The 24,209-nt window shown below is 37.0% G+C and overlaps 1 protein-coding gene across 1 annotated transcript; it reads left to right on the top strand.

Moving 5' to 3' along the window:
• The first annotated feature begins 1,195 nt into the window (after positions 1-1,195).
• Positions 1,196-22,486, top strand: LOC148300330 (uncharacterized). Its single transcript, XM_088274912.1, has 3 exons — positions 1,196-1,296; positions 20,429-20,538; positions 21,474-22,486. Exons 1-3 carry the CDS (start codon positions 1,199-1,201, stop codon positions 21,785-21,787), a joined length of 522 nt encoding a protein of 173 aa, XP_088131038.1. The 5' UTR covers positions 1,196-1,198; the 3' UTR covers positions 21,788-22,486.
• The last annotated feature ends 1,723 nt before the right edge of the window (positions 22,487-24,209 follow it).

Below are 24,209 nucleotides of genomic sequence, written 5' to 3'. Positions count from 1 at the left end.
CTGGAGGACAGAGCACCAGAACCAAACTTAGATTCTGAATCTGAGTCAGAATAATACTTCTTTACTATTTGTATATTTATTAAAAAAAAGTTATGTTATTTAAAAAATATATGTTATCTTACCAGCTAGTTTATTTTCCAAAAAAAAAGTTTCTTTCTTAATTTAAATTAATAAAATAAAATGCTTTGAATTAAACTTTTGTATCTGTAACTAACGTTTCCGTTCTCATTCTAAGAATCAAAAGTGACTATCTGCATTTTTTCCTAAATTTTTGCCAGGAAAAAGTGACAAACTGCTTTAAGTAATTTTAAAAACTTTACGATGTAAATTTTCAAAAATATTTTTTACTCATTTCAATATTGGTAAACATCTCTTTTCACACAAAAATAATCACAATCGTGAATACATTATTTCTTTGTTTTTAATTGATAACAAAGGTGTAAAAACGTTTAAATGGCCCTCTTGAACATTTTACGTTTTGTCAGTTGGTCACTTTCTCCTGTACGACTACGATATGTTTATTCACATGCACATGCTAATGCACAAAAGCATAGTATTATTGAGCAATGCTATTATACTTAATAGCATGTGTGTACGTACTTTACTTTTAAAAGTAATTTTTCTTTTCTTAAATCACAAAAAAAGGAATTCCGAAAACTAAGGAAACGCTAAAATTAAATTACGAGCCCAAAGGGCCGAGTAATATTAATCTGAAGGATTTTGTATTGTTGACCTGAAATAGTCAACCTTTTTTAAAGCTTGAAATCCTCTTCTTGTTGTTGGCCCAAACAGTCTACCTGACTCAAATGGTTTACTTTAGTTTGCCATTTAGGAAGACATTCCCCTTTTTTGGGCCAGTGGCCCAAAGAACACATAAGCACAGCTTAAATTGTCCGAAAATCACAACAAACTTATTAAAATAATCGTCTTAATTTTTCTCATAGTAATACCATATTACAAATCTCAGTAATCAAATAACTATGACGATTAATGACAGATAGAAATGTGGAAAAAAGAGATACATACAATCGAGAAAGTTTTATTGTAATTGAAGATTGGATTTCAGGTTATAAAATAAAATTTCATAATAATTATTGTAGAAGCTGCTGTCAGCTTTATATAATATATTATATTTGTACTTTCGTGTATTTCAATTAGTGATTTTATTTTTAGACAGATTCTGTATTGTTCTAGGAGTATGGGAGGAGGAAGCAGACCCCCCTCCCCTTCCCCCGCCCCCCCGCGGCACACCATACCTCCGTTTCCAGCTCACATGTTTTCCGGGTTCGCTGATGGGTGAGTTCATAGTATTATTATTATGTTTTACTTAAAAACACTAGAATTTGAAAAAACTTGTGTGCCCTAACCATTTATGGTATTCTCTCTCACCTAGTTTATGAGCTATCCTTTTCTTTCCTATCCTCATCCATTTCCTTTCCAATTTGATAGATCTTCACCTTGAGCTCTTACACTCGTGTCATCTGTATTCCATCAAATACGTTCCACTTCTTCGAATGCGAACTTCTTCGAGGCACTTTATCTACAATTTAATTTTTCTGTCGTTGGCATTATCAACATCGTTTGACAACTGGACCTATCGTGATTGCATTTATGTTATATTATCTTAATCATAGACACAATAAATTAATAACGATTTTTTTTAAAGAAGACTAAATTAGTGTCACTTAAAAATAAATACTTTTGAAGCCGTTTTCTACAAGTATTTTTTTAAAGGAGTAACCCGCAATGCCTCTATTTTTAAAGGTATCTGCAGGTAAAATAGTAAGTATGGGCAATGTTTAAATAAAATGCATTATTAACACCCAGACCAATTGAAAATAAATATTTTCAAATTCATTTTTCGATTGGCGGGAATCGAACCCGCAACGCCAGTTTCGCAGTCGAGCGTGTACAACTACAACGCTGCCCGTCTGTCACGAAAGAATGTACATAATTGAATAACGCTTTAACAGAATTAATTTCACTAATTAGAGGAATGCGAATAATAACGACTAGTTCAACGGGCAGTAAGGAGACAGTTAGGAACAGCGCTTGTGACGTCACCACTAACACTGGGGTCAGAATAATAAGCGGGTAATTGATATTAATAATATTGAATAAGGCAATAAGAATACCTAATTGATGGCAACTCGCGAATCATTTTGCGGAGAAGCGAAGTCTTGCGCAATTCTATTGCAGCCAATTTGCAAGCAATAGAAGAATCTGCTCCGAGGGTCTTTGTAGGCCTCGCCAAAGACTAAAGATAACAAACTAAATGGATACAATTATCTAAAATGCACAATATTATTGGTGCTACTAGGTAGATATAACATTGTTACTTACTTTTAATTTATTTACGCGATTATTTGAGGAATCAATACAATCATTTCATGGTTAGCGCTTATTTTATTCATATTTAGTGAAATAAAAGATGACGAAACGTTTATTGTCATCTGACTTTTATCTAAAAGTCAACGAGTATTGAATTCATATAATTTTGTATATGGTATTACCAAATAGGAGCATTTTATCTAAACTTGAGGCATATACGAGTATTTCAAATCCGAGGTATGCAGCTTTGTTTGAGCTTTTTTGGCTGGGCCAGTGGGCATAAATATACAAGGATGCATGTATGTATGTATGTATTATAAGGAAATAATAATTTTGGAGAATACTTACATAAATCAAGTCATTCACATTTGAATTACACAAAATAAGTACTTTTACTGTTATAAAGGACATTTTTTTGAAGCGAAAAAAAATTATTAACTCGACAACGTTTACGTTATCAGAACTAGGTAAAATATAGTTAAGTATAATAAATATATTTTGAAATACATAAAAAAAAAACTTTACACCATAATAAACATACTTTAAAGTGGGTGAAGATTGTATGAAGGGTTGATAAATTGATTCCGATTGTATATTCATTGTATTCCCACCCCCTTTTTGTGACGACGCTAAAGGAAATGACTTCGGACTTTCGAACGAGAGGAGATGACAGAGTGTCTTCATTAATGGATCATTATTTTTTTATAGTACTGCAACTGATAAACCAAAGTCGTGTGTTAATTATTTGATGTGGAAACATATACAATAAATACAAAGATCGTTAATTATTAACTACATATAAATTGATGAGCTGATGATTTTATATCGGTTGTAAAATATTGATTTTATTGTTCCAATAGTGAAAAAGATCGAATGATTTATAACCGCCAAATAAGTGTCGAGTGGAGCCGTCGATTCGTTACACCTGCATGGCTCATGGCGTCACATTTCAGACAGCTATTGATATTTAATCAAAAATGAATAAAGTCCAATCACAAGCCCGAACTAAAAGGGTTATGGCGGGTGTTGCGCGACTCCAATTGCCCGGAATAAAACTGCCCTCAGCCGCAGCCCTGGGAATATACGACTACTCCTAACCATTATAAAGCGGTGACATTTTTTTTTCACTGGTTTCATTCAAAGGGTTAAATTAATCGTGGCAAATTGAATTCTAGATTATTGTTGGCAAACAGCGCTCTCAACCCTTTGTGGACGCAACAAAAACTACAAAAGCGCCTAGTAAGTGTCCATCACACACACACTCGAGTAACTTCACACAATGTGCACACTGCGCACTGCAACATTCGGGTCCCGACACACATCGTCGTGTTTTGAACTGAATTTTATTACTTCACGCTATTATCTACCAACATTTTTTTTAAACGCTGATTATTTAAATCTTGATTGTTAAAAGCGAAAAATCGTGTAATATTATATAAATGAATAACATATGAGAAATTGATATGATTATTGTGCGATATAACGTACATAAGTAAATAAATACAGAACGTTAAAATACGGTTAATGGTAAATACATAAATTAAATAATTAAATGTGACAAATTAATTAATTTGTTTCGTGATATTTCGGGATAGTTAAGAACAAAAAGCGCTTGGTAACGTTCACCTTCTTGATTTTTACTAAATACAAACAATTATAGATCACTTTTATTTGCTTATACCTAAAAAGATTTAAAAATTTGTTTATCCAGGTACACAATTTTAAGTTTAATGTTCCGAATTCTAATTCAAAGAATATCCAGATATTCTTTGAATTAGCATTCCGAACATTAAATATCTATTTAAACAATAATAGTGATATTCTCAATATTATTAATATTTAAAGCATTTACTTTGTGGTTAGTCATTTTTACTTATTTATTTTTTTTACAAAAATGTTAATAAAATTAGTATATAACCACTCACCGGTGAGTGGTTATATACTGATTTTATTAACATTTTGTAAAAAAAAAAAAAATAAGTAATAATAGTGATTTTCACCATTGCGAATTGAATTCAATTATATGTATGTATTAAGCACGTTTGCAGACTGGCACTTGTAGATTTGTAGTGACGTGATACAATAAAGAGTACATAGTATAATTCGTAATTTTAATAACTTTGTTAAGTGATCTAATAACATTTTGATGGGTAAATAAAATTCCAACTAATAAAAAATAATTTAAATCGTCGTAAATATATTATTGCTCGAATGTTTTTATTGCTCCGATTAATAGAGGGCACATTTATGTTTGGTTTGATAAGTCTTTTATATTAATGCCACGTTTTATTCGTTTTGTGCGTGAATTAGTTTAAATGGTTATCAGTCCGCGCAGCCAAAGGGTTGACAGTTCTACAGTTATATGCGGGCAGAAAGGGTTACACTGACTCACACTATTATAATATGTTCTAGGTTAATTTACTTAATTTGATAAATCAATTAGTTTAGAGATTTTTATTAGGCAATTAAATATACTCGACTCGACCCGTTCAGCGTGGTACGTTCGACCGAAGGGGACACATGAACGTATTGATAAACGCATTATTAATAGTAAGAGTAACATTAAGCGCATTACCCGGAATATCCGTTTTGGACAAAGATGACCTTTTAGGAAGAGTGATTTCCTCTTTCGGGGGCGGGCGCAGTGAGTAGCGCGCCCGCTGCGCACGTGGCGCGCGCCGCGTGCGAGCCGCGCGCACGTGGCACGCGCCGCTCCGGAAGCGCAACTCCGTAGGAATTGCGCTAAACAAACGCGATACGCGGCGTTTCTGGGGCAATTGTTCGGAAGGAGGTGAAAGGTCGCCATTACAGAGCCCTCCGGAGCTATTGTCTCCGGTCTGCTCAATAAAGCGAGCACTTCTTTATAGGGTACTTTGGGTGTAATGTCGCGTACGTGAACATCCACAAATATCAACATCATATAAATATTATATGATCTCCCGCAGTTGTCATCGTGCGGTATAGGAAGGAATACACGGTCCGCAAAATCACTATACACAACGGTATCTACTTCGAATAGCCGCATAGTAACTTAGCACAATACGCCAGGAAGCAGTAAACTGTGCTTAGAGGATTCTAAAAATTAAAATAAATCAGAGCTAGTCCCTAAGTATGTAGAAAATTATCTTTTGGTCATATAGTTATACACGTTTGTTGTACTATGTAAATTGTGTTCATTGGAAATAAGTTATCGAAATGAATATGTAGTTTGGTATTTTACAATAGATAATCATAGATCATCAATATGTGTGATGATAGATGACCAATCAAAATTGCCTTTCTAAAATGAATTGTCAGCTTTATTTATATACATTTAATATAACATATTTATAAAACATCCTTTTTATATTATCTTCGGCTCATCCCTGTGAAATGTTAATGAAGGTAGTTCGAGAGATAGTTCTATTTGTCTACGTTCTGCGGCTTGTTGCTGAGCCGGGTACATTCTTCGAGAACGATTTTCATTTCTGGAGATGCTACGCTGTTACGCGATTAGGGATTAGGTAAATATGGGTGAGCAACGAGTGAGGAAACGCGACGTTAATTAGATAAAGTCACTGTTCTTCTAGTAATCTAGTACTGGCACATCGTGTTACTGTGGGAGTAAATTAGTTTAAAGTAGAAACATGACATCATCGGGCTCTAATAATAATAATAGCAGGCGAGAATAGTTAGTATCGTGTTAGCGACGCATTACTCAAATAATAATTCTATCAGAGTGACAGCACGAACATCTCTTTAATTGAATGCCGGCAGTTTCCACACGCAAAACACTTTACGCGCTAAATCGCGGATCCACTGCATTAAGATGAGAAAGAAAGCTAACATTTTCCCACTATTACTTCGGAGGTGTACCTCCTACATATGTATATAATGTAGGTAGTTCTAATAATAATAGTAAGGTACGTGTAAGACGTTTCTCACATAACACATAATCCGCTAATCCGGTACTGGGGGCTGGTGAGGGGTGGAGAGCCGAAGGAGGGGGCTCTAGTACTAATTACAGTTTAATTAACACAGAAATTGGTTTGAATTAAACACACACAGTTCCGTGCCTTAACTCACACGGTGATTCGGAAATAAATTTATCGAAGCGAACGGTAGCATATTTGCTGATACAAATAACTGATTTGACATCATTATTTAGATGTCTAAGTAAAATTAAGTACAAACCTACTTATTATATTCTAAATTAAAAGTATGTTACAAAATCTACGTATCTTACAATTCTGGAGAATTCCTTGACGAACTATGAGATGCTGAGATCAAGGTGTCGTGAGTGCCAAATTTTAACCCAGAGTTATATAAAATACCCTTCTCTCAAGTATCGGGTATGTAAAATTGTGATAATTATGATATTCAACTTTTTCGTAAGTATTCCTTAAAACGTTGTTCAACTGTTTGAATTTTGTTAGTAGTTGTATCGTTATTGTTTGCGAGCAGGAGCGAAGTGGACACGAAATATTTAACACAGTTACCACTTGTGCAAAAAAAACAGTCAAAGTTTTTATAATTGAATAGATCACGAAACAATTAAAAACAAAAACCATTTTCTTTGATTCCGACGCAGGACAAATGAAGGGAGATGTTATTTGACTTGTATAATTTCCGGAACAGGCTGTCTCTGTGTATTGGGAAGTGTGGGGGGGGGGGAGTGGCGCGGGGGGAGGTATGCGGACTCCGGATAGGTTTCCCGCGCAAACCCATTTACATATCAAACAGACTGGGATTAATCAAATTCCTCTATTATTTGACGACTGTTATTTTAATAATTCACCAAACTAGCGGAGTAATGGATTATGGCGGAGAATATCAAGACGTGCATATTGTATTAGGAGTACAATTCGGCACCCCCCCTCTCCTCCCCACACACCAACACCGATACGAACACTGTCACACCTGTTTACATGACGACACTCGTCAGAGATATTCTCTCTAGGACTTTTTGCACGGGGATACATTCTAGAGGCAACCGTGAAAAAAAATGTGGAAAATTAAAGATAGGTTCCACTAAAATAATAAAGTTTAACTGTAAACTTTATATTTGAAACGTTATATTGTTTTAATTGAAAAGAACGTTAATTACACACATAAATTCACACACGCTTATATTCATATTCAGTTTCAGGTGATTAAGTGTTACTATTGTACGATACACTTTCTCGCAATCGATTGTTTTCGATGGCGAAAAATTGCCTTTGTCATTGGAAATATTTGATGGCGATATTAGAAATATGTATGAAGAATATCACTTTATTAACATTTATGTTTCACTGATTTTGAACTCTGTCATTATACGCAATGATGTTAATTCTTTATATAACGTATTCATAACGTATTGCAATCATACTTATTATTTTTTTTTACAAAAATGTTAATAAAATTAGTATATAACCACTCACCGAGATTTTTACGTCTACCGGTTTCGAGACGTACCCGTCTCTTCGTCAGGACAATCACTAACACAGCATGCAAACAATACTACCCTTCACCACCATAGCACCATTTACACACTCAAAACTAAATGTAAAATAATAATGCGACGGCTCATTCAAAAGTTTAAATGATCCAAGGAGCGAGTAAAGGGGGAGCGGAGCGGTGTTTTTTTTTTTCATTTTGTATATCGTTAAAATATAATAGAGTATGCTTAAAAGAATTCAATCATCCTTGAGTTAAATTAAAGTTCCGATAACAGTGAAAAGAGTTTTTAATGACATCTTTTCAATATTTTAAATATTTAATTCAGGTTGTTTTTAACGTTTAAATGCTATTAGGAACGGATTAATATAATAGGTTTAGAACATTTTTTAAACAAATTGATTAACGTCAAATTTGTAAGATAAAATCGGCGAATATTGAGTATCGACAGATATCTAATGTGGTTTTATATAGTAAATTAAAAATGAAATATGGCTCACACATATTAAACCCAAAATCCTACAATAAGAATAAATAGATAGTTAGAAGTACCTATTTTCGTATATGGAAACTCAATTCATTTAGAAAAAAGGTAATTACCTAATTCAAAGCATACCGTATAAATCGAATCGGAATATTCACGTCACATTAAATTAAGCTGAAATTTGGTCTCAATCCTTTCCAAGTTATCTCTTTCAGTTTCCAGATTGTGCTCTCCATCTCCCGGGGTGAGAGGGTGGAGCGGGGGGAGGGGGGAGGGGGCGGTGGCGGATGTATTAATTACTGAAACAGAATATATAAATTATTCCGCGCTACGAGGATCCGCTGCGGCTGATGTAATTAGGGACTAATTATGAAATGGCGGACTCCGCACTGGAGGGATGCAAATCTCGGGAACAAATCATTTTATCACGAAAAACACAAGTCGACTGAGTAATGAGCTTCTCGCCGTGACTGTCGCTGGACGAGTAGGTGCTTGCGCTTGACGAGCGCGGGTAGGGCCTGCCGTGGTGCAGGTGAACTGTGATTAGATCTCGAGTGATTCCGCCAGTGCCGGTGTAGAGGTAGGTACCCACCCGCCTAACCCGCGAGATAAAGTAATGCAAATGGCGACCGACCCGCTGATGCTTCTGGCAATTCGCGTTCAACTCTTTTGATATTTCATTTTGGAATTCGGAATGGAATTTTCACTCCAAATTAGATTGGTTTCCTCTCCTTTCTGTGTAGGTAAAACAGGCCGCCGTAATAGATTCTAACCCCGTTTTCCGTTGACGTACAAATTTCCCACCACGTCTAGAAAAATGGCGGACAATTTCCCTTTGACGAGAACTCGCGTTCCTTTTAAGGTTCAAATTATGTTTATAGCTTTATTCCCTTACGAATTTCGGGCGAAAAAACTAAGTTTTCTCGCCGCGAACTTTCAAATTGTTATTAACGACACAGAAAAGTCTTACGCAAGATTAAAACTTGTATTATAAATAAGCATTTTCACCTTTCTTATATTTCTCTTTCGACTTTCCTTTCTGAATTATGTAGAAAATAACTTTACTCGTTTCTTTGTTCATCAAATTTTACATTTTTACTTTGAATTTAATGAACGTACTTATGCACGCATATTAAATTCTCGTAATATAATTTACGAGAATTTTATATGCAATATGAGGTTCAGAAACCTAATATTTTTTGTACTTAACGTAACTGGCATGTATGTATGCCATTCTACTCATGATTGTCAACCATTTCCTCAAATTTCGAATCGTTGTAAATATATTTGAAGAGAAATTTAGTGACTTCACATTTTCAATTAAACTTCAAAGCAATTTTTAACCCTACACTAACTTAACATACGTTATCAGTATATACTTAAAAGTTACTCTAAAAATATTCCAAACAATTTTTTGTCCCAAGAAATTTTCAAAATGTTAGTGGGTTCTTGAGGTGATGAGTAGCGATATGGAGAGGGAAAGGGGGAGGGAAAGAGAAGGGAGACATCAATCATCTTATTAAAATTAAAGATCAGAGGGTCAATTAAAATGGAGCATGAAAATTAAAAAAAAGAACAAAATGCCAGCAATTGAGTTTGCCCGCTTGAAATATGAATTAATTACATGTTGATTAGTCCGTGCGTGTGATGCGCTCATTCAATAAGTATTGTATATGTTTTATGGATATTTTGTATGAATATGTGTACACCTCCGCATTCGGAGAAATTAATTCAATTGACAATGATTAATTAATAATACAAAATAAAGACTGGGAGGATGAAATTGTTGACTTAATTGAATCGTTATATTTATATAAAAGATAGATGAAGAAGATAATGATGATGATAATGAACAATCTGTGTCTAACCGGAATGATAAGAAAATAACTGTAAGAATTTCAACTTCTATTTATCATTTTAATTCTTCTTAATTTATATTTTATAGGAAAAAATTAATTGGTAAAAGAAGAATGAAAGTAGGTTGAATACAGTCGAAATGCGATCTCTCGAACGAATGTGCGGTAAAACGATGTAAGACAGATTTCTAAACGAATGTTATGTTACGTTTTTCTTCTTAAATATCATAAAATTTTTATATTCTATTTATGTTCCTATTTCATAAAATTTATTTATATTTTCTATTGCATGGTGATTTGAACGTTTATTATATGAAGGCCTACGCTTTAGATTCCAATTCTCGTTTAAATAAATATTAGAGTGAAAAAAATCACTTATATTTATTCCCCAGGGAATCGAGCCCAGGACCTCCAGCATGGTAGCCAAATGTGCTAATCAATACACTATGGAGGCGGACAAGATTCTAATACACGTGTAATTTCAATTTCTTATATCGGGTATTTTCTTAACGGTAGTAAATTCTATTCTTTTTCTGTCGAATTGTAACCACGCTTGAATGAAGTTGACAACTATTCTATGCAAAATTATGTTTTTTTTCATAGAAGTTTTCATATAATGGATATAAAAATATGGACATAAAAATCGCTTTGTGCTCAATCTAGAAAAATAGAAAACTCGAAAAGTGATTACCTTACTATTAGTAGGTACTACCTGCGCAGTATGCAGTAGGTAGTATAATGCCGAGGGAATTAAAATATGAAATTATGTATATAAATATATACTATAATAAAGGACGGAACCGAATGAGCGTTCGGTGGAAAATGGAGCGGAGTGAAAACAAAAAGCTCCAAAAATATGAATCCTCATTAGAAAATAAAATAAAAATCCGCACATTATAATTCTCAGTGCGGTAATGGCCGAGGCTCACCGCATAATCCCCTCAAATAATGGCTTAATCCGGACTACACAGAGCACCTATATATGGCGCATTACGCTATACCTACCCTGTTCGCGAGAGTGAAGATGCACTCTCGACTCTCCAGCTCTCCAGCTCCGGTACTAGTATAACGCAACACATCCCGCGCGGACTGTAGCCGATATGGGTATTGAATCACTCCGCCAACTCCCGTTACGAACGAAATCTCTCCGAGATAAACAAACCTTCCGAGACACACGCTTAACGTAAAATGGTTTGGCAAATCTTTTCCTCTCTTATTTGGTCGATATTAAATTTAAAAAAACCAAAGCCGAATGTTTGTCATAAAGGATAAAGAATAATCTCGTTTGTTCAAAATACGTCCATTAAATTTATGACAGATTCTGCGGGGCACTCGGAAAAGAACCTCGGAAGAGAAAAATAATAGATTGCGAGAACCCCCTCCCCTCCCGCCGACCCCACACCGGGAATCAATAAGCGGAATGAAATTTCCCATTTTAATACACTTTCTTTATTCCAATATCGAATATAGCCGCAGTAAAGTGAATCAAGGCTTCGGGAGAAGTGGAGATACACAAAGCTCCTTAAGGGAAAAGGAAATGTCAGTCAATATGAAATTTTACGTCAATTTTTCATAAGTTGGATTGTTCCGAGGGTACTTCCTTCATTCCCTTTCCCCTTCCCCCTTTTGTCCAGAAAATCCTGTTCTCCCATCAGCTTGCAGTCAGTACTTTGGTATTTACTATTACTATTAACAGGGAGGCCGAAGAACAAAAAACTACCGTCGGACCTAAAGTATTATGTCGGCTAGTGGTATCATCGTAAACGGCGTAGTTATCAAAGAGTTGGTTGTGGCATTCTCAGCACGTAGAGGAAGTAGGTTCAACGTTCCAAAGATGTTGGCTCTTGTTTCAAGACGTTGTCGATTATTTCAATAACTACTGAACCGGTTTATCAGATGAGGAGTCTATTTGTTGCTCAATAAAATAAGTACTATTGTATTTTATTTATCTTTAATGTTTGAAAGGATATATACAAAAAAAAACACTATTAAGTTTCAATTAAATAATATATTATACTAAATATATATTTTTTAATTATCTGACTTTTTTAAGAGTGGCATGTCAGCGTGGTGTAGCCGTGTACATAAATATTGTAGAGATCTATGAAAAGATAACCTGGATTTTGTAGAGAACATTGTATAATTCTCTTCAGTGTAACAAATATCATTGTTTGACAATTTCTTAAAGTTTCGCCTCTTCTACTGTATGCACAATCCTAATTTTTAATTTTTCAATGTAACACATAATAATAAATAATTATAATAAAATACTACAATATTTTGCGCTGAACAAACGCTATATTTCTTAGTTTAAATACCTGCTTATTACTAATAAAACTATAAAGCACTAACCTGGCAAGTAACTATTATGTTTATCGGGAATTAAGAAAAATCATACAAAAATCTTCAAACGTCTTGAAAAGATCAAAGGATTTCATTGAATGATTTTATAATAAATCTAGAATACGGATATCTTAGTACCCGATACGTAATAATATTATGTAAAAACACCTTTAGTTTCGCAATAAAATTAGAAACGATCTCCGAAAGCAAATACGAGACAAGAGGATTTGACAGCGGTATGATAGTTAACACCTTAATTTGATAAGATAAACCCTCCCTCGGTTGCTTGTGTCGGGTGGGTGGTGGCGGGGGGCCGAGGTAGGGGGAGGGGGTGCTCCCTTCCGCCCTTCCACCATCCCGGCCCACACCACTACCGCTTTGCCGTTGCAGAGTAAATTAATTCAATTTCTGGTTTTCTTTGCGAGCAGTATAAATTTTGCTTTTTGAATTTAAAATTTTATTTAGAGCAAGTAGCGCGGCATTACGTTTATATAATGTAACCCTTTGGGGACAGACCGGGACTGGGCGATATAAATCGGGGATTTTAATGTGATTATTCTCTCATCTGAGGAAGGGCCTCCCTTATTTGGCATAATGTAGATAATATAGAATCGCTGTAATCAATGGAGATAAATATGTGATACATTTCGTTTTTGTCGTTTTCACCCGTGTTTACCCCTCTTTCACATTCTTACACTCCTGATACTTTTTTTTCCTGGGGGTCAAGGGATCTTGCATCCCTTATGTCACTGCGACCATGTTAGGTCTATTGTGACTTTTGATACTTACTTTAGTACATCCCAACATTTTGTGATACCATATCAAGTTGCCATCGAATTAAATGAAATGTATTTTCTGGAATATATGCAATTACGTCTTAATAAAGTTGTATTCTTCTCTCGAGGTTAGATTCAAGTAAAAGAAATCATCACCAAACCTACTACCTTTCACCTGCTGCCATCACATTATTATCGGGATAAATTGAGTCAAATGAAGAGCTGCGTTGATTACACGCTGATTTTTTTCTTAATTGTGTTGCACATATCGCTCACTCCTTTCAAGAACGTCATAAATCAAAAATCGTCAATTTTCAGTTGTGCATGTTTTCGGAATGCCCAGAAAATGTACTATATTACAGCAAAAGTGGCATATTTTTAACTTAATATTTACCCGCTACAGGGCAGAAAGTGTTGTTTTTGCAGTTTGAAGAAAAGGTATTGTTTAATTATTTTTTAAATATTATAAATATTTTTCAGATTGGAAAAGAACCTTCAGGTTTTACCTAAAAAGATCTGTTGCACAGTAAAAAGTTCAATAAGTGGCTTGATGTTTATTTTTAATACATTGTATTATATTTTTAAACTTTAAAAACGTTCTCCTGAAAAATCAAGTATTTTGATTTATGACGTTCTTGAAAGGAGTGAGCGATATGTCCGCTACGAAACTCAGCATTACATTTCATTTATAGATTTTTTCGCGTGAACCTCATTCGTAACTAATAAGCATGCATCGATTTAATTTAGTACCCTATGCACCCATGCGAAGGCAACATTGCGGTGCGTTTGATTTTATTAACAGGCATGGTATTCAATTATTGCGCAGGTAGCCTCAGAGACAATGAATAAAAACGTTTATGCGGGTGAGAGCGACCCTCGATGAGCCGAACTGGCAAGTTGCTCGACCAAAATTGGGTCTCCGATTGATATTGCGAACAAAAATTTGTTGAAGAAGAAAATTATTTCATCCCTACCTTTCCTTTACATCAATTTAAAGTAAGGCAATCCTCACAACATGCAGGTGCCAATTTGGAGTCAGGTTTACAGCCGTGCGGTGTCGCCTCTCGGTGACATCTTACTAGAGTCCTAATATTCCGTAATGTTCAGGTCGGAGATGAAGTTAACAAAGCCCGCAATAAACTTCTTCTGACATTTTTATATTATTATTTTATACATTACCCCCTCCCCGCCGGCGCCGCACTCCACTCCCGGCCTAATCCGCCACCCCCATTCCATCACCGAGTCAGGGGAGACTAAATTAATAATACGATTCCTAATTTAGTATTTTCCGTTTAAATAATACACTAAAATTTATTCATTTATTGTTATGTTGAAAACGGGGGATCCGTAAAAAATGCTCTTGTATTATTTTCACATGTATTTAAAATTAATTTAATTTGTGAATTGAGCTGAAAAAATCTATTCCCTTAAACGCTTTTAATTGATTCCATACATTAAATTTTGCATTTAAAAAAATAATAGTTGTCTTCAAGTTTTGGCGAGTTGTTGAAAAAAAATCATTTTTCTGTAACAAAATTCATACTGAAAGTATGATTTGAAAAATATATATTTTGCGAGATTTAAAGCACCCTGTATTTAAATATGGGGAGGGAGTAGGTAACGAGCGAAGTGGAGGGGGGTGTTCCATCTTATTATTTTTTACCTGTTTCCGAGTTTTTAATTTACCAAACCGGCTTATTTTTCTTTTGTCTGAAGCGGAAATTTTGCAAATTAACTATTTAAGAGCAGCTCCCCCCTCCCCCCTCCCCCCTGCCCGCCTCCCGCCTCCCCATACATTGTATTATTATCGTTCAGCAAAACTGATTGAAATTCTAGGAGCTTTTACATTTTTCATTCTTTTAAGGAAGATTATCAAATTGAAATGTTTTAATTATTCAGAATTCCGTAAAAATACAATTTAAATTACAATTCTCTCTCTCTAAGTTATAACAACATGAATAAGTCATCTTCGGGGAAAAGTAATTTGGTTTCTTCGTTTTATCTTTACTCAGAGTTGGTCCGTTCGGAGGGTTAATTTTCCATTTTATTCTTCTTTCGTTACCATATCTGTGGGTATTATACATTTAGTAGGTAGGTAAGTGAATTTCACAGAAACATGAGCCTTTTTAAAAATGGAAATGACTGTATTGTTGATCCCAGTACTTTGGTTCCTTCCTAGGTATCTACACTATGTAATGTGTAGGATACATACTTTTTATTTTTAGTGTCCGCGTAATGTAGGTAGGATTCTTATGCTCGGTAAAAATAATACTCGCACTCAGTTTTGTGTGACGTTCCCTTCAATATTAGATATCTCATCAACTGAAATTATTGCAGCGGAGGCCACATAATGAGACGACACATCACTATGTTGACGCGCGGGTCGTAGTGCCGGGGGGGGGAGGCGGGGGGAGGTTGTAGGATAATAAAAAGAGGCAATCTTCTCGCCGCGGCGGGGCGCTGGGGCGGCGGAGCGGGGAAGGGAGAGGTAATGCCGACCTAAATAGTGAATGAGCCATCCGCCATCTTGTGGTGGAAAATTTAAAAAAGAAAAACAGGTTCAGGGGGCGCGAGGGGCGAAGGGAGGTGTACTCATTCTAATATAATAATATGCGGCGGGTGAGTATGCAGCGCCTAATACGACCTATTGCACTAGCAAACCCTCATTATGCGGAGAGACGTGTCGGTACTGAGCAGATTGTAGTGATAAATAAGTGCAATATCGACAAATGACTTAACTACTCGACATCAAGGCATATATTATTAGTGAAGAGAACCTAGCGAGGCTATCGTGAAAGATATTTGTAAGAGGATTTATTAAAGTCACACCTTAATAACCGTACTAACCATACAGAAGAAAAAAAACAAAATGCTATAAGGTATGCTTTTATATTAATAAAAAAATCAATATTTATTTCGAAATAAGATTTTTTAAAATATTTTGGATGTAATATTTTGGAATGAGAAATGATAAATAGTTGGTCCTTTTAAATTAATAAGTAATTAAAATGTTACGAGACATCCAACATCTTCTGATAATCCAACTCTCACGGAAACCATAAATATTAGGGTGATCAAGTGATACAGGTATGCAACCGTGAGTGACCTAACCATTAAATATTTACTCCTTTATTTACCAACATTCCTCCTCCAATTTCTTTACCATATGGTAGAAATATCATTCACTGTAACCTGTCTTTAAAATTAATTATTTACATAATAATTAGTGGATGATTTTTATTCTGGTTCAGTAACACATGTTGTCACTCTATTAACGTGATTTTTGAATTTGAAAAAACGAGTCGATAATACTTGTTGTAATACATAAGAGTAGTTAAAAATACGTCCACCTCGAGGATTGATGACGATAGTAGGTCGACAGAGAGTAGAAATGTATCGGTAAACGAGGAATAGATCGTATTACGAGGAGTGCTGGGGGGTCCTTCGCAGTGGAGGTACACTAACTACACGTAGCACGCAGAACGAGCAGCAGGAGTCGGGTTGATTACGATAGTAGGTCGACAGAGTAGAAATGTATCGGTAAACGAGGAATAGATCGTATTACGAGGAGTGCTGGGGGGTCCTTCGCAGTGGAGGTACACTAACTACACGTAGCACGCAGAACGAGCAGCAGGAGTCGGGTTGATTACGATAGTAGGTCGACAGAGTAGAAATGTATCGGTAAACGAGGAATAGATCGTATTACGAGGAGTGCTGGGGGGTCCTTCGCAGTGGAGGTACACTAACTACACGTAGCACGCAGAACGAGCAGCAGGAGTCGGGTTGATTACGATAGTAGGTCGACAGAGTAGAAATGTATCGGTAAACGAGGAATAGATCGTATTACGAGGAGTGCTGGGGGGTCCTTCGCAGTGGAGGTACACTAACTACACGTAGCACGCAGAACGAGCAGCAGGAGTCGGGTTGATTACGATAGTAGGTCGACAGAGTAGAAATGTATCGGTAAACGAGGAATAGATCGTATTACGAGGAGTGCTGGGGGGTCCTTCGCAGTGGAGGTACACTAACTACACGTAGCACGCAGAACGAGCAGCAGGAGTCGGGTTGATTACGATAGTAGGTCGACAGAGTAGAAATGTATCGGTAAACGAGGAATAGATCGTATTACGAGGAGTGCTGGGGGGTCCTTCGCAGTGGAGGTACACTAACTACACGTAGCACGCAGAACGAGCAGCAGGAGTCGGGTTGATTACGATAGTAGGTCGACAGAGTAGAAATGTATCGGTAAACGAGGAATAGATCGTATTACGAGGAGTGCTGGGGGGTCCTTCGCAGTGGAGGTACACTAACTACACGTAGCACGCAGAACGAGCAGCAGGAGTCGGGTTGATTACGATAGTAGGTCGACAGAGTAGAAATGTATCGGTAAACGAGGAATAGATCGTATTACGAGGAGTGCTGGGGGGTCCTTCGCAGTGGAGGTACACTAACTACACGTAGCACGCAGAACGAGCGGCAGGAGTCGGGTTGATTACGATAGTAGGTCGACAGAGTAGAAATGTATCGGTAAACGAGGAATAGATCGTATTACGAGGAGTGCTGGGGGGTCCTTCGCAGTGGAGGTACACTAACTACACGTAGCACGCAGAACGAGCAGCAGGAGTCGGGTTGATTACGATAGTAGGTCGACAGAGTAGAAATGTATCGGTAAACGAGGAATAGATCGTATTACGAGGAGTGCTGGGGGGTCCTTCGCAGTGGAGGTACACTAACTACACGTAGCACGCAGAACGAGCAGCAGGAGTCGGGTTGATTACGATAGTAGGTCGACAGAGTAGAAATGTATCGGTAAACGAGGAATAGATCGTATTACGAGGAGTGCTGGGGGGTCCTTCGCAGTGGAGGTACACTAACTACACGTAGCACGCAGAACGAGCAGCAGGAGTCGGGTTGATTACGATAGTAGGTCGACAGAGTAGAAATGTATCGGTAAACGAGGAATAGATCGTATTACGAGGAGTGCTGGGGGGTCCTTCGCAGTGGAGGTACACTAACTACACGTAGCACGCAGAACGAGCGGCAGGAGTCGGGTTGATTACGATAGTAGGTCGACAGAGTAGAAATGTATCGGTAAACGAGGAATAGATCGTATTACGAGGAGTGCTGGGGGGTCCTTCGCAGTGGAGGTACACTAACTACACGTAGCACGCAGAACGAGCAGCAGGAGTCGGGTTGATTACGATAGTAGGTCGACAGAGTAGAAATGTATCGGTAAACGAGGAATAGATCGTATTACGAGGAGTGCTGGGAGGTCCTTCGCAGTGGAGGTACACTAACTACACGTAGCACGCAGAACGAGCAGCAGGAGTCGGGTTGATTACGATAGTAGGTCGACAGAGTAGAAATGTATCGGTAAACGAGGAATAGATCGTATTACGAGGAGTGCTGGGGGGTCCTTCGCAGTGGAGGTACACTAACTACACGTAGCACGCAGAACGAGCAGCAGGAGTCGGGTTGATTACGATAGTAGGTCGACAGAGTAGAAATGTATCGGTAAACGAGGAATAGATCGTATTACGAGGAGTGCTGGGGGGTCCTTCGCAGTGGAGGTACACTAACTACACGTAGCACGCAGAACGAGCAGCAGGAGTCGGGTTGATTACGATAGTAGGTCGACAGAGTAGAAATGTATCGGTAAACGAGGAATAGATCGTATTACGAGGAGTGCTGGGGGGTCCTTCGCAGTGGAGGTACACTAACTACACGTAGCACGCAGAACGAGCAGCAGGAGTCGGGTTGATTACGATAGTAGGTCGACAGAGTAGAAATGTATCGGTAAACGAGGAATAGATCGTATTACGAGGAGTGCTGGGGGGTCCTTCGCAGTGGAGGTACACTAACTACACGTAGCACGCAGAACGAGCAGCAGGAGTCGGGTTGATTACGATAGTAGGTCGACAGAGTAGAAATGTATCGGTAAACGAGGAATAGATCGTATTACGAGGAGTGCTGGGGGGTCCTTCGCAGTGGAGGTACACTAACTACACGTAGCACGCAGAACGAGCAGCAGGAGTCGGGTTGACTGTCTCGGTAAATAATTAATGCCTTTACTCCGTTACCGAATTTGCCGTTGTCATATTTAATCTGTCATATCTTAGCGGATTATTAAAACTAATTGTTATTGCATAATGTATTAGCAGCAGCAGATGGTACAGAGGAATTAAACGGAGAGCGGGGCGCTTCTTGTCATCCTAATTAAAATTTACCGAATTCCCTTATTTAATAATTAAAGCGCCTTTAAGTGAATATTTCATTTGGATCCTGAGCGTCGTCGCTGGCGTCACCGATCGTCCCCGTCCCCCGGCAGACCTATATTCCATTCTATTTACATAATACTGTACTCAGATATCTAATTATTGAAACTATTCACATATTTTTGCACAAATTATGAAATGCATAATGACAAATTGAAAGTATTCGGCATGTCTTTCAAATAAGGGGTATATTATGTAGCGACGAACCAATGTAAACTATGATACGATATTACAATGAAGATAATGAACACTGCGCATCCGCTTTCTTTGTATTAATTTGGTTAGAAAATCATTTTTTTTATTATTATTTGTAATCAAAAGATTATGAAGTTTTACTAACACTGATACTAATCTCTCGCGCTTGGAGAGAGACTTACATTGGTTTCAACTGAGATTATTAACATGTTTAAATCATTAATATCTAATGTTCTTAAATGGGGTACATTGAAGCTTAGTTTATCTATATGCATTTATAATGAGATGTATTTTATTTTTAAATTTCACCCTAAATATAGGGATTATCACTCAATTATCACTTTCAACAAATATATTGGAAGTGATCATTGAATTTCATTTAAAGCTATTATTCGTTGTTTATCTATTTGATTTCTGTAGAGAGGTTTAGTAGACGTTGTTAACGCAGACATCTAGAGAATAGGAGAATTTGATGCAAAATTTGAAGATAAAGAGTAATTACCGTGCTTTCATATTATTGAAGATCAAATTAACAACCCATCGATCTGATGAGGTGTCCTGTGGACCACCTGGGTGCGAAAAGGGGTCAAATAATAAATCATTTTTGACAGTCATTTTGGAATGTTAAAGATGTGATTTAAAAAATATATAATATATATTGTTATTAACATAAGTCCGTTTTAAAGCTCGTCTATTTATATAATATGGTAGTAAATGAGTGGGAGAGTAATTAGTGACCTGTTGTTGCAGCGGAGGATTTCGCCCCCTGGACGGGTCCCGCCCCGGCCCGCCGCTCTTCTTCCCCCCTCACCTGTCGGGCCTGCCGCACTTCAGTCAGCCCCTCTTCCCGCCGATGAAAGGTGAGTCCGCTCATCACCACTGCGCACTGGAGAAATCACTTACTGACTCGTGTGTGCGAACTTACCCACCTTGCGGGTCGTCCAGATTACTGTAAGGTCCAAGCGCCAGTGCCGACACAACGCTTCACCTGGATGATGGACTTCAATGGACGACCCGAGTCTGCAATCGATTTCATCTCAAGAATTTTCCACATACATAGACAAAGCTTCTACAGCAACAATTTAAGAATAGTCACCTTAAGAATAGGCACCAGCCGACACAAAACCTTTTGTGCCATTCATATATTTTCAGTAGGATTCAGATTCTTCTGAATAGAATTTAGTCACTGAAAAGATCAGATCTCGGATCTATCAAGATTAAAATTTAGGTTTAGGTTAGATGAGACAAGATGGAAGCCTGAGTTTAATATTACGCAAACGAAATGAGTATTTTATTCTAATGGATTAATTCATTTTATTTTTTAAATGTTATCATTCAGAATATTCGCTGATGCACGAGCAATTTTTGCGAAGCATTACCGAGATATCGGTAGTTTTTAATTTTATAATACAATATTCGTACCAACCTAATTTTAACTCGAAGAGTTAACTCCTTGAGGAAAAGGCAGAGTTTCCTTTGTGATCGTATTGACCAATGATAACTATCTAGGTATACTCGTAGCGATTAAAATAACAATAAATCTACTGAAAATCAAATTTAATAGCTAAATTCTAATTTTAACCAAGTCTTGTGAAAAATTAATAAGGAAATTCTGAAAATGGACTAAGCGACAGTTTTTTTTACAAAACAAATTTATTTCAAACGCATTCATGCATTTTCCATTAGGCGTCGTTTCAAAAGTATCGGTATGCGAAAGAGATTTTTTTCTATTCGGAGGGGTCTAAAAATGAACTGATGTAAGTTGTCGAGTAAAGTGGAGTCTGTCCGTTCGCAGGTTTCCCGGGACTGTGCTCGTGCTGCCCCATGAAGCCGCTGTCGCTGCTGCCGTCGCCGCCCGGCGCCGGCGCCGGCGCGCCCGACCAGCGCTCGTCCAGCGTGGCCGAGCTGCGGCGGCGCGCGCGCGAGCACTCGGCCGCGCTGCTGCACGGCCTGCGCGGCCTGCAGGGCCTGCACGGCCTGCACGGCCTGCAGGGCCTGCACGGCCTGCCGCTGCTGCCGCCGCTGCAGCTGCTGCGCGCGCCCTCGCCCGCCGCGCCCTCCGCGCCCTCCACGCCCGCCTCGCCGCCGCCCAAGGACTCCGAGGACTAGACGTACTTAATACCAGACTAGAGTGGAACGGAACCGGAGAATGTTGCATTTCTTGACTGAGTAAAGATAGTATGTAAATTCAATTTGGATATAAATAATTCCGTGACTTATGTACGTAGTCATCCTTTACCTCGCGTCATTACTCGTTATGAGGAGAATATTGTTACCGTAGTCCGACTGGCCGAGCCCGCTACCGACCTTCCTCGTCTCTCGTGTCCGTCTGCCGCGAACCCGGAGGTGCTCGGGTCGAGACGCAATGTGTACCGTGGGACATAGTAGCGTTATGTACACAAGTAGGTAGGTACTATTTGCTGTAAATAGTGTAATATTTAGGCACAATTCACTGCTGTAGAGATAGAATTCGTAATTTATGAAATAAAGTGTTCTTCATTTTGTAAATAATATAAAAAGTTAAGAAATATTTAAAAAGTTGTTAATGTGGAGGATATTGTGAGGGAGTCGCGATTGTTAGGTAGCTTTAATAAAAAAGAAAGTAGCGATGGATGTAATAAATAAATTGACAAATAATAAGACTTTCTCATTTTCCTTACACTACCTTGAACGGGTTATCCCTTATTTATGAAGGAAAAAATATATAACAAAGAAATAAATAATTGTATTGTGATGTATGGTATATATTCGTCGACCCGGAATATAAAACTCCTATCTCTGTTTGAATTCGCGCAATGAGGTCTTCTATATTTCTGGTTATGTACACTTCATACGTTCGGGTAAAATAGCTGGAGTCTGAAAATAAATCAAGGAAATCACGACACCACGACATTCAGACTGCCAGACTGCCAGACTGCCAGACTGCCTTACCTGAACGACAATAGTGTGTCACGTGCGTGCTGGACAAATGTATTTAATACGAGTATGTGGTGTACGAGAGTGATTTGTGGCCTCGAGTTCCGGTTCTCTTGCCCTGATAAATTTATTAATTTATTACAATTTCGTTCATAAACAAAAATTACATTTACAGTAGGTACGTTTTATTAATGTTGATAATCTAGATTATATTCTATAAATGAATGAATCCACGTCTAGACGTGGATTCGTTCATTTATAAAATTTGAAATACATGCGCAGAATTTACATAATCTAAAAAGAAAAGATAAAAACATATTCTAGCAAACATTTCACGCAGTTTTGAAAACATAAAGATAAAATTAACATTGGATAAAAGTATGAAGCTCTATCAACGCAATTATGTTATAAATGGAAACTACGATGATTCGCAACACCACAACTTGGTTAAACATGTGATAGGCAAGTATTGTACATAACATTACGTATGGGTTGTGAATATTACACCATAAAACACGCTATGCACGGGAGAATGTGGTTATTCCGAGTGGAAATTGTCTTTTATTCGTGATATAAGCTTTCAATAAAATTCAACGTAGAATTATTCTACAAACGGCATACACGCGTTTTTACATTCTATTCATTAAATAAAAGTTCAATTTAACTAAAATTATTGTAATTAGGTACTGACTATTACTGTGAGCAAAAGAGTACACTTAGGTCAATACAGATAACTTATTATTTAATAACTTGTAATTATAAAATAACCAGACCAAAATAAAAATAAAGAATCTCGCATATATTCAAATAAAGAACTTACCAAAATGTGCAATGAAATCACTCACATTAGAATAAGGAAATGCACGTACCTACGTACGTACTTACGTACATAAATACATATTTTTGGTAATAATTAAAATAAAAATCATAAAGAAATCTAACGTCACTAATGTACCCAGCGGCTAGAATTTAAAAGAGTTAGCTGGAGTCTGAACTATATCATGACCCTTTACTTCATTAATAAATAGGCTGGTATAGAATACAGTTTTCAGGAATGTCAATGAGAAAATTGTAGTATGGTATACACGTAACATTTAATTAAATCAAATTTATTTTCTTTTTCTCTGGTAGATCGCTTATCCGCACCTATCGGCAAATAGTACATGTCGCTCACTCCTTTCAAGAACGTCATAAATCAAAAAACTTGATTTTTCAGGAGAACGTTTTTAAAGTTTAAAAATAAATACAATGTACTAAAAATAAATATCAAGCCACTTATTGAACTTTTTACTATACAACAGATATTTTTAGGTAAAACCTGAAGGTTTTTTCTCCATTTGAAAAATATTAAGTATTTTAAAAAAAATAATTAAACAATACCTTTTCTTCTAAATGCAAAAACAACACTTTCTGCCCTGTAGCGGGTAAATATTAAGTTAAAAATATGCCTCTTTTGCTGGGATATAGTACATTTTCTGGGCATTTCAAAAACATGCTCAAATGTAAATTGACGATTTTTGATTTATGACGTTCTTGAAAGGAGTGAGCGATGTGTTATGCCCCAGAAATTAATTTATATATATATATATATATATATATATATATATATATATAT

The sequence above is a fragment of the Brachycentrus maculatus genome, unplaced genomic scaffold (assembly GCF_059751285.1).
Source record: "Brachycentrus maculatus isolate JH-2025_06_01 unplaced genomic scaffold, ASM5975128v1 h1tg000748l, whole genome shotgun sequence".
Classification (NCBI taxonomy): Eukaryota; Metazoa; Arthropoda; class Insecta; order Trichoptera; family Brachycentridae; genus Brachycentrus; species Brachycentrus maculatus.
The sequence above is the reverse complement of the archived record's forward strand: the minus strand, read 5'-3'. Positions and strand labels throughout refer to the sequence as shown.